Here is a 19,681-nt window from a genome sequence, read left to right as displayed (position 1 = left end):
CCGTGAATCTCCCGAGACCCCTCAGCAACCACCCCTGAGCCAGGGCAGACATTCAGGCTACCTGCCACAGAGCTGAGAGCACAGCTCCTCTCCAGATCTGAGCCCGTAGGACTCCCTGCTATGAAGAAGGGAATGTGGAAACCCTGGGGTCCCCGGCTCCAGGACAGCCTGTCCTCAGCAAGGGTGACACTGCAAGCTGAATTCAGAGAACAGCGTTCTCCACAAACCCACTTGGCAGTTTCTAACAGAGCAGAAATATGTCCAACTCCTTCCCAACCTTCTGAGAAAATTCTCTCACTTGTCTCGGAAAAGAAGGTGTCTGCAGAGACACATTGATTTCTTCTCAAGAGGAACACACGGTCTTCATCACTTCACCATGCAGGTCTTTGCACAGAGACTTATGTACAAAACGCAGTCATGCTTTATGTAGAAGTTATGTTTCCATCATGGATATGCCCCAGGACACGCTATCCACACATGGCTCGGGTAGGGATGTTACAACATACTCTGGTTCACAAAGACCCTCTTTTAGATGAGAGAGAACACAAAGCTAAGGATTGATCCTTGCTGGGACAGGTCTGAGATTTATTGCACGTGCTGGAGCAGACTCTCCTTGGGTAGCAATGATCCAAGTGACAAGCTATTAAGAGTTTGTCTCTGGATCTTAGGGACTCTCCACAGCTTGAGTTCCTGATATGTAAACTATCCTCATTAGTGGCTCAAATTTTCCCATTTGCCCATGGAAAATATCAGACCTTTGCTAGTTTTCACTAGTGATCCAGCAGAGCAATCGTTACTGATGTCACTGGGGAAAAGATTTTTCTTTGAAATTAATATCACAGTTCCTCACAAGTAGGATAGAAAACCTTGAAGACTGGATTCCCAGCAGAAACTAACAGCTGCCCCACTTCCTACATTGTTAAAGAGAAAACTCTATAGAAAAAAAATTAATTCTGAAGTCGCATGAGAGAAAACAAAATGAAGTATTACTGAATTATTGTAATTATAACTGAATGGACCCAACTGAGGCATTTGCAGAATGAACCGGGTGCCAAACCCCATCAAGAAACTGTTGCCATATTCCTGGATTCTAAATATGCTGTCCTTGGGAAAGAGTTCCCAGCAAAGCACAGAGCTGAACTCGGAGCTTATCTGCACTGAAGGCTCGCAGGCCCACTCAAGAGCTTGATGTTTACTTGGAGACGAGGGTTTTTAAGATCAGGGCAGGATACTCACTGCTGTATCATAACAAGCCCACAGTACTGTAAGTGGCGATGGTGGCATTTTAGTGTATTCCTAAACTCTACACCTGGCAGCAATTGTCTTAAGAGTCAGATCCCCAGCACTTTCGGGCACAGTGAAGCACTCAGACGTGTTGAAAGCCCATTCAAGTCAATGGGACTGAAGTGTGTTCTTTCTATTAAGCATAACTTGTCTTTATTAGAGATTTCCTGAAATGAAGCACTAATTATTCTGTTCCTCTCTGAAAGTTGATTCTAAATCTGTCTTCTTTGATGAGAATGGAAACAGCCAGGACACAGAAACTCTTGGAAAGAAACCTTAAAAAAAAAGCTCACTTCACTCACCACAATCCCAACTGGAATTAAAGGTCTTAAACTGGTATCAAAAGAAAAAAAATTTGGAAGGAAATGATAATGCACTGTCTTGTTGTCTGCTAATAGAATAAGGATTATTTCTCCTTAACTGCCACTCTCATTAAAATTCCCACTAAATATTTTTTGATGAAGAAAAATTATGCCCATAAAAGTTTATATGCAGCTTTTGGTTAACACACATTTCATCTCCCAAGGAAATTTTAAGAAGTGATTTAGCTTTAATGTCAACTGTGCTTACATTATTAAATTTGGCAGTTATCTGATGTTGTCATACAGCCCGTACTTTACTATTAACATTCTCTTGCTTTATGCAGACCACATGAAGAGCAAACTGAGAGAGTATCTCTCTGTTCTTTCTAAATGCAGCTGAAGGATACCACCCGCCCCTGGCTGGCTGATGCTCATACCTTTAATTTGCCCTAGCTCTGCACATTGTTCAGGACTCTTAATGACAGCAACTGATAACAGTAGGAAATTATGCCTATGATCTCATAGCCTTTGTGAATTAGCAAAAAGATTAATGATAGTAATTGGCTCTCTTATTTGTCCTTTGCAGTAGGTGCATAAAAGAATAGCTGTCCTTAAACTGCAAAAATAGAGCAGTCGACATTTATATTCTAGCATCATAAATTAAAGGCAATTCTGCTTAAGAAACACCAAGGAAAGCAATACTTTTCTAATAGTGCTGGAAATGGAAGCAGGGATCATCGTTCACTTTGATATGTGAGATATCATTTATCTAGTGCAGACAGCCCTAAAGTCCCATGATAGGTCAAGAGGAATAAAACCATTTTAAAAAGGAGTGTTTGTGATACAATATGGTTAGGAATTAAACACATCAGCAAAAAGCACAGAGTTTCAATCTCCCAAGTCAAAATGCTTCAAGAAGATGAAGCATTAGCAGAGACTGAACTTTTCATACCCCAGTTTGGAGACCGCTTTAAATGCTGTCTGGTCATCATCACGGAAGAATGATTATCAATTCATTAAATATTTTAAACCTGTTAAAGTGGGCTTGCTAACTGATCTGCATCTCATTCCACACCCTGAATCATTCATGAAAGGTATATTTCTTTGTGATTTCAATGATTGCAGTCATACATGAGCAGATTCATTAATGAATCTTCTTCCAAACACCTTAGTTCTAGTCACTTTTTGTAGGAGGTAGATGCCAGAAACATGACCTTCCTGTTTTCCTGTCTAGGTACCTTTCCACTCAGTCCATAAATGTTTCATGTACTTCTTCCACTGCACAAGAGTAGGTATAAAAAAGGTTAAATGGAAAGGAGATGGAAAGCCACTTGAGCTTAAATAAACCAGTGGACAGAAGTTAACAACTCCCCTATACTAACCTGTGAGATTTACTTGTCTTTGAAATGCCTTCACAGTTTTTAAGTAGTTCTCCAGCACTATGCATGAGATCTGCTCTTTCAAGACCAAGTAATAGATGAGCTGCTCTTCTGAGTAGCAAAGGAGAGGTGTTATAGTACCAGGGATCAGTCCTGCATTTGGGCCTCTGCTGGTGGAACCCTATGTTAGTCCAAGTCCCTCCTAACAATATCAAATTATAAACCTAACTGAAGACCCAGGGCTGGAAGTGTAATTAGACTATCTTGTATTAATACAGCAAATGCTGGGAGCACACTCAATAAAGGGGCATTTGAAAAATAACCACTGCATATCTTGTTTTCAAACGCATTTTTGAAGCTGAAGACTTCATTTCTGCTGGGTCTTGTCTTAAAAATTTTGGTCCATTTATTTAAATTTTTGCATGTATTCTGTTCAAATGCTTTATTTTAAGGGAATCAAAGAGGGGTGGAAAGGGTTTCGGTTTCTTTGATAAAATAAAGATATTGGCAACTTTATGAATAGGGCTAAAGAAATCCTGGGCCAAGGTTAGTATTTGAAATTCAAAGTAGAAACTGAATCAAATTCTCACCCCACTTAGAGCACTGCAGTTCTTGCTCCTACCAGGCACTCGGTTGAATGGAGGATACCTCACTTCCCAGGAAACAGTGGGAACACAGATCACTGAGACATTACCTTTCCATCAACATGGAAATGAACAGAATTTGGTGCCATTCCTTTCAAATTGTGTCAACAACTGAAAGACTAGTTTTCCTTAATAGAAAATGATGACTGCTTGCCACTTAAAGTCTCACAAGTTGCTTATTCTGCTTTTTGAAAAAGTCTTCTTGAAACAGAAGAATACTGAGCTTGTGGACATTTACCCCATCAAGTGCACTGTAATCAACCACAGAGATATATGTGAACAGGCCTGTATCAGTCTTTGTTCAAGAGGGCTTTGCTTTCTGAAAAGCAGAGGAAAGAATGTTTAATTAGCTGCTCTGCTCATTATTCATACATTAACAAACACACTTGAAAGGTATAGCTTCATTACTCATTGACATCAAATTTCAAAGGCCCTGTTCTCTCCTATGAATTCAAATTAATTGTGCAAAGGTAAATCAGCAACTTTGTGCAGAGGAGGCTACAGGAACCACCCTCGCTTTGTGCTATATAACCACCCTCCACTCCCACTCCCACTCTTTATAGAATGACACGTAACTCGCTGACTCCAGCTTGTAATCAAACCGCATAAGTTTAACATTGAGATTTTCAGGATTCCTCCCATCACTAAGGGACAAGGGGGGAGTCTATCTGCACTTTCCACACCTTTAACCACCATCCCAAGAAGGGAAAAATGACATGGCAAGCTGTCAGCAGGGGAGAGGCATGTAGATGGAAGTTACTGGATGCAGATCTCCTAGAAGTCATATTTTGCTACAGGCTTTCTCCATGGAAACCCAGCCTCACCAATCTTGTGCAGTCCCAGACTTAGAAGGCTATGATAATTTCTCTGCACACTAAACCAATTTTATCTTCTTTTCTCGTTTATTAAACAAGTTTTTAGCTTTATAAAGTAGTATGAGAAGAATAGACAGGGGCCTTAATTTCCTGTTGAGTCTTCAAATTGTTATTTTCAACAAGAGAACATGAAAAAGCATTATTTCAAACAAGCATCAAAATACTATAACTGAGCTCATAGAAAATTCATGATGGAGTCGATAAAAATCAGGCAAATTAACTTCTTCCAGCAAAGCCAACTGGACTTTTCCCATATGTTGAGTAGGAGAAGGATCCACCCCTCATTATCTTAAAGAAAGTAGTGAAAAAATTTTCAAGTTAAATATGTGAACAACTCATTCAAAATATACAAAATATGTCCAAGCAAAAACTAACTTAAAATGAGGCATTTCACAATTGTACGTCTTTCCCCCCAGTATGATTCACTCAGCACAGCTGACTGAACAATTCTGTTAATGTGTGAGCTGAATAACCAGTTTGATTGTCCTGACACTTTTGAATGAGATATGTAATTTTTTCACATCACTCACCCAGCTGTTCTGGTGAACACCATGTAGCTATTTGTATATTCCAGGATGAAAAATTACAACTCTGGGTTTTAAAGCTTATTAATAAACATGCACTGAAGGTGACAAGAACTTTGAATCTATATAAAAACACCATTTTAAAAGCTAAATTATTTTATGCAAACCTTCAGTTCCTCCTGAATCTTTTCCTCCTCCAATTTGGCAGCTTTCCGATCTTCTATTTCTATTTTCCATTTTTCTGCCACTATTCTGGCTTTTTCTTGAGCCATAGCATCCCGGAATTTCTTTGTAATTTCAGCCTCCTTTTGTCTCCTTCAGAAAAGAATTTGGAAATGAAAATAATTTAAGACATTGATTTATTTTTTATTAATTGATGATCAATACTTACTCACTGGTTGCAACAAACAATAAGCAAAAGATTTCATGGAAACATAGAAGGAAAGAATTCAAATGTATTTTAAAAAAGACCTACCACAAATCAGATTTGAGGAAGCTATCCAGAAAGCAGACATTTTCAATTTTTGATAAATGACTAATTAAAATAGCACCTTCTAAATTAGAGAAGTACTTCTTGAATGTCTTCGAGTCATACCCTGTATTTTTCCTTCCCTGCCTGAAAAAATAGATTTTTCTGTCAGTCTAGCAAATCATGATTGGGAATTTATTGTCTTTCAAATATCAATGCAAATGTCTGCCAAATTCTCACAGTAGATTGTTTATCAGTACTGACAATGTAAAAGGAATGCAGAACACAGGCTGGAGCCTTTAATCTCTGCTTAAATATGCGATCACTATAAGCAAGAAGAATCTTATATGAAAAGGAATAAGATTGAATAATCTGATATTTAAAATGTCACTTTTCAGTGCTGCACTACAAAAGGAAGCGCGGGAGGCAGGTGGCCTACTTCCCAACAATATCAAGCATCAAAACACTTTTGAATCTCTCCCAAAGCTGGAAGAGGCCCTGCTGGAAACACCAGCATGGCACTTGTATAATCAGTTTCTGAACTGCTGGGATAAGAATTAATACGAGCAATATGCAAAGAAAACCAATTTCAAAAAGGATTTTATGCACCAAATCTCCATTGCAGGCATTGTGATGCCACAAACATTTCTAATTCGATCATCTCAAAAACAGGTTGTTCCATTTTTATTTATCTACAAACTGGCCGATGGTTTAGAAAAAAAAAACCCAAAAGAAAAACGTTTGCTTCACTTTTTTTTTTTAAATAGAGCTTTTGTTTTTCAGTATTCAATAAAAATAAAATTACATTTTTCACGTGCTGAAAAATTGCCAAAACAAGTGAAAGCAAATGTTCACAAAACATACTTACCAATTTTACCCACCATTACCTGCCACCTTTCTACAAGGCCATGTCTCCCATTATGTCAAGTGGACCCTGAATTCAGATTCTTAAATCCTCACCATAGTTCTTCTGCCTCCTTCTGTGCTTGTTGCCTGGCTCGCTCTGCTATGAGCTCCTCTGATATCTGCTCATACGGCTTGTCACCCGGGGCTTCTCCCATAACCCAGACCCAGACCTCACCATCCTTCCCACGCAGCCACTGCACGTGTTTGCCATTACCTGCAACAGCCACCAAGAAGATACAGAAGTTGTAAATACTGGGTCAAATTCTTAGGTAAATATAGATGAAAAGATGAGGAATCTGAAATTTAGAAACATCAAGTTTGCAATTCACTATTCAGAACAAAACTTTACTAAGGAGTTGGATGAAATGTTCAGATTTTATTAATCTGCCATGCTGGGGGAAAAAGCGTTTGTACACTCCAGATCACACAATCTTTAAAGACTCACTGTCCCACAAAAATAAGGAATTATTAATTCTGACATGCATTTCCCTGAATTTAGGTATTACGATCCCTTTCCAATCTTTATAGGTATATTTTCTTGCTTTACTCAGCAAGGGATGAACAAAGAGAAGGGAAAAAGAGATGGAATGACAACCAAAAATATTATGTGACTAGCAATGCTTCAGCTCATGGGGGATGTCAAGTGTGGAGCGTACAGACACTTCATCAGAACCCTGCCAAAAAAGCAGGAATTTCCTGCTCCCACTGCGTGAAGGAGGAGTTTCAGGAAGCCTGCATACTCAGAGCACACCACTCAACACTGCAGAAGCTTTTCTGCTCAGGTAGGCAGCTGAAAGGGATTAAGTTTCTGGTTCAGTTTTCATGAAAGACACCATGCAAAAATCTACGGTTACTGTGTTGACAGAGTGTTTTTAAAAACATGAAAAAAGCCTGTGTGCTCTTGTCGTCTTACAAAATAGACGACTTCTGGTGAACCTTCACATTCAAGAATCAGCTACAGCATTCCTGCTCACTGCAAAGGGCACTGGCTTAGATCCTATCTGAGTACTTTTTCATAGTCACATACACTACCTTAGTGCAGTTTGGTCTTTTCCTTCTGCTTTTATACATACGACTCACAGATATTTTATGCATTTTAGAGGTTCATATTAAGGAATTGGTATAAACAGCTCTTATGCATCTATTTTTATGCTTTATTTCTTGTCAATTTATTGAAACTGTTCTTCACGAAAGGAGATTCCACCACAAAGACCATTGCCAAGACAGACAAGGGATTTATTTTAAAGAATGCAAACTAAAAGGCCACAAAATCAGTTCATCAGTTCACCTCCCTTCCTCTATACTACAGTCCAGTAGATTTCACCTTCTTGCCCAAATATTGAGGTTAGTAAATTTTGTATGGCTGCATAGTCTCTGAAAGGTATCCTGTCTTATTTGAAAATGTGAAGAAGTGGACAGTTTGCCATTCTCCTAGGTAGTTTTTCTCTGATGCTCTCATAAGTGCTAAAAGAAACCTGGTCCTATTTGAAGGGCCAGTCTTTGCTTCCAGTCTTTCTACGTCTTTCTCTACTAGCATCTGCTTAGCTACTCTCACCTTCAACTACCTGTTGTTCTGCAGTAGGACAGTATCCATTTAACCAGATTAAGTTTCCCTATGCACAATCAATGAAGTGTTTCTGACATCCCAGACTGAAGAGAGAAAGCCGCAGGAGGGAATGGAGCGGGGCTGCTGACAGCGGGCAGTGACGGTGTCAACCCACGCTACCAAGTGTTGACAATCTGAACTGAAGGCAACTAACGTATCAGATCTCTCAATGAAAGCTAATATTCTATATCAAATTTGAAAATGTGATTTATACGAATACCCAGTGTTGGCCTAATGGTACTGACTCAAAATGGGGGTGGGAATTTAAGCTAATAACGTTTTCCTTCAATAAGTCTCAAAAGCATTTGCTCTTTCACAGTTTATCAAATTATGTCTCAGGTTATAAATATGAATGTATTTTACTGTGGTTCCTATTCTGTGCTATCCCGTGTTCCTGTCAGCACAACATTTATGTTTTATTTTTTGGACATTTGAATGCTGTCTGCTGAGAACCGACTGACCATATCAGTATTTGTCCACAAGGTTTTCACCTACTGCATTTCATGGTGAAGTATCTTGAGGAGTATGGAATGACTTCCCAGAAGTACTGATCCCACATCACCAATGCAGCTTTTGTTTTAAAAATGGCCAATGTCCTCTTTCCTGCGAGGAATCTGGATATCCTAGTTGTTCCCTTTTATTTAGTACTTTAAAGAAAACATTGCAAACAACATGCCCCATTGTAATTTATTTGTATTATAACTGGTAGATGCCAAGTACTTCTACTGTTCTGAGACAACTGCATTACTTCAGTTCATTTATGGGCTTACCAGATGGAAAGAGAATTTAAAAAAAACCTTTTCAGCTAAGCAGAAAAATTTTATCTTTGCTTCTTTCCTTTTTTTTTGCGCCAAAGAGTTATCAATATGTTTCTCAGAGGCACAACTTATCCGTTACTACTCAGCCAGCCCCATAAAACAAATAGTTGATTTGTAGACGCGTCTTGAGAAATTTTTCTCTTCCTTCCTTTTAAAACAACGGATCTCTCTGCTAAAGCTTAGACAGTAGATGGATAAACTCTTTTGAAAACATCAGTATAACATATTCTTGGTTCCGCACTACCTGCTGTATACTGCAGCACAGTATACTACTGTATACGCATCCATAGTTCAAGTTGAAAGACAATAACAGTATCAAACAACCTGGCAATTTTAAGCTTCAGCATTAAACAGACACACCTCCACTTGTGTGATTATAAAACAATTCCACTTGAGCACACATGCTTTAATTCAGGTTTTTCTTTAGAACAGAAGAATGTCATTTTCATGTCCAACCACCCTTTCTATTTTACTTCAAGAAATTACTCCCATGCAAATCTTCCCTTAAACCCACACTCCCATAAAGTTGGAGATGGGCTTCACCACACAATCTGATCGTAAAACACGGTAGTTTCTTAGCACAGAATAACATTAAAAAATGAGCGTGCAGAAAAAGAAATAAGCAGCTGAGGGAGAAAATCTGGCACTGTGAAAATGGAATTTGTGCCATATAAAAAGCCTTTGCAGCTGCAGAATCAGGTTCAGAGCGGTCAGTGTCAGCTCTTCTAGGCTAATGATACTGGGCTCGCCCTTTTAAACCGTAGAACCATTTGCAAGATCTAAGCTAAAAGTACAGGAAATTATTTTCCTTAATATTTTTAGGAAACTAGTGTTGTCTGCTTAGCAAGCAGAGAATTACCTAATTATAATAAAATAATTTCTGCTTTAAGATACATAAAGATATTTTAAGATAAGTATTGCATTTTTCTGCAAAATAAGATATTATGTTAACACACTTCATTCCCAAATGAAAAAGGAAAAAAAAAAAACCACAACAGAAAATACAAGTAAATCTAAAAGAGACAGCTCCTGACTAAACAAACTTGAAATCTGAGTGAGAAAGAGGGAGGAGAACCTAATGTTTGCTGTTCAGAAGCAAGCTTCTCAGCCCAGTCACAAAGCCCAGTGCAGAGTCAGGAAATAAAAATCAAATCTCTTGAGTCCCAGATTTTGCCTTGACCACAAAAGTACTTTTCTTTTCCTGGAGAGCCTGTGGCAGGCTGCAAATAATTACCATTAGGAAGTAGTGGACATCAAAATTAGTCTGGATTGGACACTAGCAATGAAAGTGGTTTAGAAATAAACACTGCTTTATCAGGAAAATGTACTGAATAATTTACCAAGTGTTTTCTATCTCAACTCTTCAGACCAACGATTTATGGGCTGTAGCATTCTACCAGTTTTTTTGTCCAAAACAACTCTGTAGCACCACAAGAAGGCAACATTAATTCTGTTCTTGCAGTTCTTTTCACCTGTAGCTCCTCCATGAATTAGTATCTCCCATGGAGAAGCCCTAAACCTATATCTATACTGCTTTGAGACCAGTAATTTGGATATTGCTGCTGACTCCAGACAAATGTGAAATCAGGTATCCCAAATTTGCTGCGCAAAGGGATCACAGTGTAAACTTCCTTGGAAACAGCAACACAAATTTGCATCTCTAAGCACACACAATCAAAAATAATACCAAATCACGTTTTCTATTTGTAAGTACTTATGCAGTAAATTCTATAACAGCAATGAAAGTATAAAACAATGACCCTAGAGAGGAATAGGGCCTAAATCTCACCTCGAAGAATTATTAGTCTTTACCAGCAGCGCTATTAATCTCCTAGACACACACAGAGTGCTGGAGCACAACCATGAGCTGAGTGGTTTGGCACCACGGGCTGCTCTTGGCCTTTGTGCTACCCTCAGGAGGTCCCTGGTGCGGGCAGGATGTCACTGCTGAGCGCTGCCAGAAAATACAGACCTTGGGAGGGAGAGAAAGCAGCACCTTAAGGTGCACAGGAGGGGGAATCCTGGCTGCAAGCAATGCTTCAGCTAAATCAGGCTACAATTCCAATCGGATCAAGCTTCCACATTGTGACTAAGGCTTAAAACAAATGGAGTTACCCAAAGGAGAACTGGACCTTTCATTGCCTCTGCTAATCAGGACAGAGCAGCAGAACCACAGATGGGTTCTGGGGGGCTTTGGGGGGTGGGGAGTGCTTGGCTTAATCTTTTGGGGTTTTTCATTGGTTTGGGGTTTTTTTATGACACTTTTGGGTTGTATCTGGCTTCTTTTGCACACACGTTTCTACTTAAAAGTGCTTTAAAAATAACAGTAATCAGAGCAAATGAAATATTACTGGAGTCAGCTTCCTTCCTCCAAGCGTGTTCATCGTTGCTTTAACAGTTAGAGCATCCCTGACAATTCCCATTTGTGATCCATCTCCAGTGCTTACAAGGGAACCACTCCAAGGACCATTTAAGGCCTGATTTGGTGTCAAGTCTCCCAGCTGTGCTGCCGCTTAGCCACAGTTTGCCTGCTTAGTCCAGCAAAATGAGAGAGCACCAAGTAACCCCAACTGCCTTTCTGTCCCAGGGAATATTACAGGCTGCATCAAGTGTAAAATCAGAAAATTAGAAAATCTCTGATTTATAATCTCAGGAAAATGACATGGCATTCAAAGTCAGCTTACACTTTCTCAAAAGAGTCTGCTATTTCCTTGAAGACTCTAGTTTCCCTGAGGCTAGACTTCCCACCATAGTTCTCCGTAGTTCTCTGTAGCTTGGAAGCTACAGATCTCTGCAATAGCAATTGACTCTCCATCCTCACTGGTTGGAAGGCTTTGTAGTCATACAAATATTCTTTAACTCTCTCTTTAGAAAACATTCCTTTTCTTTTCTCTCCTTGTACTAGAAAAAGGCTCCTGAAACTTATCCTGCATTTGAATTAGGCTGCATGAGCATTCGCTGCTGACATCAAGCTGATCAGCCTGATCTACTTTTGTCATTCAGGGATAAACTGTAGCTTGTGGATTTGGTGTGTTTGTAGGGCTGGGTTTTTTTTTGTTGTTGTTCTTTTTCAGTTTAGGTGCCTGCTATACTTTGGTCTAAGCACAATGCATTTCACATGAGAAGCTCGGCTTTCTGAGCAAACAATTTTTATGGCTTCTTTAAAGTAGAAGCTTGAAGTTTGATATTCTGCAGCGTAAATGAGGTTCCATCCAGAGTTTCATTAGGTGCAGGAGGTGTTAGAAGCACACTGATTAGGATGAAAATGAGAAGGTGAACCTTAGGCTGTTCTCAGTTCCTTGAGCTTACCCTATACAATTTTTTTGGTGGTGGTTTGGTCTATTTTCTTTTGTTTTTAATACAAACACACAAATCAACACACACACATAATTTCACTTCTTTCTAAGGAGAAAACCTAGGATATTACTGTGAATGTTTCTGAGAGACTGTTCAAAGGACAGAATGCACTTTTCCAAACATTAACTGCCATATATCCACTAATCTAGAATAATTAGGTGGTAATAAGGAAAGAAATGAGAATAACAATCCCACAATAAACTGAAGGTTTTCTTTAATTAATTCTGTCATCTGTCCTAACAATCCCACAATAAACTGAAGGTTTTCTATAATTAATTCTGTCATCTGTCCTCTGTCATCTGCTAATAGTCATAGGACCATGAACCCCTCTCTTTTGAGAATACATTAAAAAAACCCATCACTTCAATTCTTAAAACAAAAAGAAAATGGGGAAAATTCTGAACTTCTCAAGAATCCCCCCAACAATTGGAGGGTTTACACACCCTCCAGTTTCAATGCTGTGTTGTGTGCCTTTTTATTTAAAAGAGGATTTGCAGAGGGAGAAAGAAATTCAGCTGATTTACAGTAATACACATCAATAAGGGTTGTGGGATCTCAGCATTGCTGAAAAATCAGCCCTCATAGCTCTCCAGCTGCCTCCTGATCATATAACAAACTCAATCTTCTGTTTATGGAATTACAGCCTGTTACCATGGAAATAATTATTCTGCAATATACCCCTGCAGGATCAAATAAAGGAAGAGTGACTGCAAGAGAGCAAACATTAAGGGAGGAAACAGTTACTCAAATAAGACTATGGTAATTAACAACTGCAGCAAAGATAACCGCACATAACACCCAAAGGTAAGTGGGTTTGCATTATCACATGGTATGTATATATGCAATATCTATAGGTAGGGTTGCATATTGTAAGCCAAAAAAGAAAAACAAAACAAAACAAAAAAAACATCACCGAGATAAAGTAGCATTTATGTGGTCTCTATTTCGTATGCCCCAGATATTTTCTTGTCTCCCTGGCCAAGACACACTGTTATATGTAACAGTTTTGCAATTTGCCCACTTTCAACTGGGAGATAACATTCAGAACTCACTCTTAAAGAGAATGAGTTCTAACTCCATGTACAATCTAGAGGTAGTTTCCTGTCTGTCATTTTAATGACCCTTTCACTGTAAACAGTATAAAAATGCAGGTACACATCAGATTAAAGTTGAAGGTGTAAAATCATTCACATCGATATCATTCACTTGATATTTTTTTTTCTTCATTAAAAAAATAAAGTCACGATCATAGCACTATAACTTCTGATTCCTGATCCCAGTGGTCTCTTGTAAAGATTAAAAGCTATATACAGGGCTTGGTTTCTCACACAGAGCTATCACAAAGCATCCAGGTTTTCCCATTGCTGGAGAATAAACAGAAGTCTGCACAGCTACTTCAGGGTCCGCTGGAAACTCAAAGCAGAAGGATAAGGGTTCTCTGGCACAGAATGAACAGAGGAACTACGGATCACTTTCTGCACCAGACCTAATGCAGCGTGGCAGGGTTGCACTGAGTCCTTTTATCAGGCACACAAGGCCACAGAAGCAGAGACAACTATACCACTACCGTGAGATTTTCTAGCACCACAGCACCCAAGTAGACTTGAAGGTTAATGAACCACCATCAGTGTCTGGCTAAATCCGCTCCTGGCTTGAATACACTGAGTTTTACTGTGTCTTCCAAATCCTGCTATCAAAACCTGGTGCCTCTGTCCTTGAATGTTTTAGTCATTTATGCTAAAAACTGGCAAAATCAACAAGGAAATATTGAATTAGCTTGGGCAAATCCCATTCTCCCCTTGGCTGCAGTACTGCTCTCTTTCCATATCAAGTATTCATGAGCTTGCAGACATTCACAACCTCATATCATTACCGGAGCACTAGTATGTCCAAGAAAGCCCATCTAACACCACTGTGTCCAGACAGGCTGAGGAACACAATGCGGCAGAGGAACACAGGAGTGCTCTCCGTGCCAGTGGCTCAATTAACCCAGTAGCCTCTCTCAGAAAGCGGCTGATGCCAGATGCTTCAGCCAACAGAAATGCTGAGGATCGCACGGGTGCAAGAGAAACCTCCTGTGTAATAAGGCCCAGGTAGCCAGCAATATCCTGCTCTTACTTGTCTGCAAAAAGGAGAATCAGCTGCAGGGCAGGATATGAGACTAAAAAGTACAGATTTACGGCTAATCCTAGGCGGGCAGAGAAGTCCCTCTCGATTTGTTCCATCTGGTAGATATTTAGGTCATATGGAGGTTGGGGGTCTCTTTCTAGCCCCGGGTTCGGAGAAGCAAACAGTTTAGAAGCTGCTGCTTAACCATACCTCAGTACACAGCCACACTGGGCACGAGCTCTGAGCAGATGAGTTCTGGCCCCAAGGTATACAGTACTAACAAAACTGCATCGTATCCCAAGCTGCCGTACACATGGTGTATGTTACATCAAAACTTTTCCCATGGCTTCAAATTAATTGGCTCAGTTCCCTAATAAAAACTATTCTCACATTCTTGTTAATGTTCTCCTGTTACTTTTTCAGTTGTATCCGATTTGGATACAAAAGACAGAGTTCTACAGAATTCAAGACCACACACAGCCAGCAATTTCAGAAATACTCATCTGATGTCTCTGGTTATCCAATAATACAGAGAAAGAGACAATGAACACTGCCAGGAGCATGCCTCTGTAGGAGACAAAATCTTAGCTAAGCATTACCAGGGTGCGCAGAGGCCTTAGCGTAAATGAGGAATACGTTTCTGAGTTCAAAAACACAGAAGAAAATGTCACTGCATCTACACCCACTCACCCTTCATACACACGCTGAAACACACACCCACTCACTGGCCTTCACGTGTGACACTGATGTATCCTCCAACCATCCACTTGTGATATTTTAAATAGTAGCTTCCAAATAGCTTCACCTATTCTCTAATGATCTTCTAACACAAATGCCATTTAGATAAAGAAATTATTTTCTACTCATGCTGTGATAAGCCTACCTAATATTCACCCAGCTACTTTTGTTAAGGACAGGTAAATAGGAGTGTTTACAAACAGCTCCTGTCTGAACATCATGAGCTGCCGTTCACAACGAATAAATGTCAGAATAAGCAGCCACAGACCAGCTTTGTCTTCCCTCCCACATGGCTGTCCTTCAGCTACCTAATGCTCAATAGTTTCTGAGATCTCATTTTGGGTATGCTGACAGCTCTGGATACTGCATCAGAGTCAAAATCCAAATTGGCAGCGTCCTTTACTTACTCCCAACTCAGCTATACCGGTTAAAGTGCTCCTGCCTAATCAAATAAATATGTTTCTTTGCAAATTGCAAAGCTGCCTGTCAGTCAACTCTCAGCAAATCCCAAAGGGCTCCTGAAATTTTGAGGACACTTCCCTTAGTGATTTTAGCACAATGACAGAAGGCAACCTGTTTTATTACAATAAAAATATGTTCCTGAAAGATCTGCCCAGAAGTAATTTTCAAATGAACTGGAGACAGACCTCCAAGAATTCAACTTACTTGTGAAGCTATTTCAGTACAAGCCAGGAGTCACGATTTAATTAAAGCTATGAAATACTTTTTTTACCTTGAATAAGTTCACTAAATGCTGCGGTTTTAGAAGGACCCAAATGATGCTCAAATTCTACTAATATTTTTAGGCAAGGTACAAACATTGCCTAGGTACAAACAGCAAAAACATGGGAATAGTTTATTCAATATCTTCTAAAGGATGTGTTTCATCATGAAGTGATGTTTATGTATTGCTCCCTTTTAGACATTGATCTGTATTTTTAAAAAGGAAAGGAAATTAAAACTGTTGAATAATCTGAAAACATTTCATTCACCCCCAAAGTGAAGTAATTTCTTTAACATTGACTCATTCTGATACAAATTTTAATCTTAACCTTTCCTCAAGACACATGAAACCAAACAATCCAAATGGAAAACCAGTCACAATTTAGCATTTACTGAAGGTGACTAATATTATTTTCTTTAGAAATTAAGAGTAAGACTAATCACACATAGATTGTTACACTATTTGGCTTGCTAAACACTCTTAACAACTTACATCTTATTTCATGGTTTGGACTTGGTTTTGTTTTCTAAGAAGCAAATTTCCAAGTACTGAATAGGACATTGATGGACAATCTGCATTCAATGGTGCTTCTATAAAAATCACTAGAGAGTTTGGGCCTTCACTAGTTAGTTTCCACATAATTAAAAGTGATCATACTGATAAGCATTTCCTAAACCTGCAGTTGATTTTAACTGTAGCACAAGGCCAATCTAACCTGCACATGCCACGTTTTTCCTCCCCAATGCTGCACTTGTGGTTTCTGTAAAGCAACACATCTAAACCTTGCACAAGAACCCTTCATCCTCATGTCTGTAGAAAACCAAAATTGGACACACAATCACTGCTCTGTTCCAAAAAATCCACCCCTTTTGCTATGTTGCTGGGCTCACATGTACCATTGCATGTAGGCTCTTGAATTGATGGAGAATTGTACCAACTGGGGTACAGGACTCCAGATCAAGCCCAAGCACTTTTCAGAGCATTTTTAGTTAGAGAAGTGCCCACTGTCATTAATTCCTTTCATTCTATCTCACCCTATCCCATCCCAAAGAGATGCAGCCAAGTTTTCATATATAGCTGTTCAAACTATGAGGAAACCAGAAGGATCTGAAAGGCAGTCCTATAAAGATAACTCTGATTAAACTAGTAAAAAATTATTTTATGCAAATGTTAAATTGTAATCACAAACACCATACACGTCTTGCTGTCAATTAGAAAATTTCAGAAACCCAGCACAACACTGGAGATATTAAAATCTCACCTCTGTTTTCTACTATGTGTCAGGCCACAAAGATCTCTATAAAGCCAGAGTAACTCTTGGCTTCAACAAAATAACATGAACATAAAACCTGTGTCATGCAGTAGAGTCAAAAACAAACCCTTGCTGATGAAACTGCTCAAATCCCTCAGTTTCAAAGGAATAAAGAACATGTAGTTGCGGTAGCTCTATATATCCTGGTAGCCAGTAATTTTAAATAGGAATAAAAATACCCCCTATTCTACACTGTGTAGCTTAGGGGGAAATGCTTGGAAATTCATTTATACATCACTGGAAACTGAAAACTAAGCAGCTTCAAGGTCCAAAAAATGTTGATGCCAAACATCTTTTAAGATAAGAAATTATTATTACAGTCATCTACTCTGCCCCTTTCTGTCAAAAAGGCAAAAATACTGCTCAGCAATTCCTATCTTACACTCATAATTACTGGTTGACTTCTTCACTTTTTTTTTTTAAACAAGAAACGAGCTCCAGTATGAGAACATTTACCACCATATTATGGAGCTGTACAGTAGAAATCAGTTACAAGTATCTGTATAGTTAATGAGCTGAAAGATGGAAGTTATTCTTTGTAACTGGCACACATGAGTTGATGGAAGTCAAAAAATATCTTTTCAGCAGAACCAAATGTCTGACTTGCAAATCTAATTCCAATGGTTCTCCCTACAAAAAAAAAAAAATCAGTAAGAACAGTTCTTTAATAGAGTTCTGAAGGAAGTAGAAAGTTTCTAACAGCAGGCAAAAGTAAAACCTAAGCAACACCTTAAACCGGCAATTTAAGAAGGTAAAATGGAAATGGGTTATTGTGAAATTTAACTCAACAAGTACTTGTGAATACTTTTGTCAGAGCAAACATAATCTATAGGTTACTCCACTGCTCTCCTTTCTCTTATTCTTTATAAATCAGAAAATTAATTACCCAGAAAATGGTCTCCTGTAGCAGGAAGCTGAACAGGTTTAATGTATAATTTATATATGGAAATTTAGGTGTCAACACTGTGACAAATCATCACATAAATATTTTTGCAGTTAGATTTTTCTGCATCTGTCTTCCTGAAGGAATGAACATAATATAGATTATCTCAACAATACAATGTTATTTTGGTTTGTGGAGCTGAACTGCATTTTTAATTTTTTTCTCAGCTACAAATCAATCAAAATGAACAAGGTTTTTCTGCTGTATGAGAGAAGCTATTTTGCCACAATCCCTCTTAGGAGAGCACCATTCACATTAACATGAAGAAAATAGAAATGAAACAGAATGAGGTTTTCCAACGTCCACCTTGCCATCTGTGAGGGGGCATTTTAAACTGATTCAGTCGTTCTGAACATCCCTCCTTCACTTTAAGGCTACCATTGTAACTTACTCTAGAGTCAGTTCATAAAGGCCTTTGCTTCAAGTAAGTTTTGGAAACTAGTTTTACTGTGAAACACATTTCTATAATAACAGTCTTTGAATTGTTAACTATCTAACGGGCATTTTCTAGGGTTCAGAGGCTCCAAATAATTCAAGAAGTCTGACAATTGAATCCAATAATCTATCTGTATTGAGGTCTCCAAGGAAAGCTCTCTACCAAGGGCGTGTTAACACGAGCTGGGGACAGGCTATGGGGACAGCTAGCACCCTTCCTTGTCATCTCTTCCAGATGCACGCTGCACCATAACCAGTCACATGCCCACCATGCCCAGCTCTTAAGTGCAGGAGAAGGTCACAAATCTTACTCTGTTTGCGCCTCGCTGTCTTTCTCAGCACGGCCTCCTCCATTCGTGCTTTTTCTTCCCTCTCCCTCCAGCGCCTCAGCTGCTCTTCTCTCATTTTATAGAACAAGATCTGCTTTTGCTCTTCGTTCAGCTCTGCCAGGAGCTCAGGGTCAATATACATATCACGCAAAATTTGCTGCAGCATGGTGCCTCCAAAAAATAATAATAAAAAAATAATAAAAAAGGAGATAAATCTGCTTCTTCCAATTACAGTCTGTACAGTGACAAAACCCCACCGACAGCACTCCAGAAAGCAACCTGCAGCAAAGGAGCTCTCCCACTCCTGCCTGCCCAGGAGAAGTTTGATTCTTGCTCTGGCTCTCTTCGTGCAGGCATATTCTGCTCCTACGTCTCTTACAGGGATGGAGTTCTCTGCTTATCTCATCCTCCAAAGGTAGGGACAGGTGTCAAGTGAAAGGAAAGGGGAGGAACAGACAAAGTAAAAAATGAAAAGGCCAGGAGAAAAAAAAAAAAAAAAAAAAAGTCACTTCAGTGCTCCTGATAGCAAGCCAGTAAAAATAAGGGATTCTTGACTGAACCCATCAGCTTTGCTCCCTTGAGCAGAAGAAAATTCAATGTAGAGAAAGGTTCGGACTTTCAGCTCAAGTGGGTCCCTTCAGCAGCGATACGCTCCGTTCCCAAGGCTCTAAGTGTTGCCCAGGGGTTTAAAGTGATGTCATGGTTAAAGGTATCACCTACACCAACAATATCTATGTCACTTTGGGAACTGATCTCTTCTGATAAGAGAGGAGAAACGAGTTCACATGTTATTTCCCAGTCTAGCCTTTTAACTAGTCTCAACAGGATAGGTCATGTTATAGGTCCTATTTACCTGGTGTTGACAAATATTGTCATGCAGCAAACTGATTAAAATGCCTTTAAAATTAAAAGGAAATGTAACAAAAG

The 19,681-nt window shown here is 39.1% G+C and overlaps 1 protein-coding gene across 1 annotated transcript in view; it reads right to left on the bottom strand.

Annotated features, from left to right (window-relative positions):
* SH2D4B (SH2 domain containing 4B) overlaps positions 1 to 18,920 on the bottom strand; it is a 64,074-nt gene extending 45,154 nt beyond the window's left edge. Inside the window, exons 1-3 of the mRNA XM_014940401.1 lie at positions 18,737 to 18,920; positions 6,438 to 6,597; positions 5,176 to 5,323 (exon numbers count right to left, since the gene is read on the bottom strand). Of these exons, the coding sequence (XP_014795887.1) occupies positions 5,176 to 5,323; positions 6,438 to 6,597; positions 18,737 to 18,920 (492 nt within the window). The remainder of the gene's footprint in view (positions 1 to 5,175; positions 5,324 to 6,437; positions 6,598 to 18,736) is intronic.
* Between the last annotated feature and the right edge of the window lie 761 nt (positions 18,921 to 19,681).

Source organism: Calidris pugnax, unplaced genomic scaffold (genome assembly GCF_001431845.1).
Source record: "Calidris pugnax isolate Ruff unplaced genomic scaffold, ASM143184v1 scaffold39, whole genome shotgun sequence".
Classification (NCBI taxonomy): Eukaryota; Metazoa; Chordata; class Aves; order Charadriiformes; family Scolopacidae; genus Calidris; species Calidris pugnax.
Note: the sequence above shows the minus strand (reverse complement) of the source record. Positions and strands in the feature narration are given on the sequence as shown.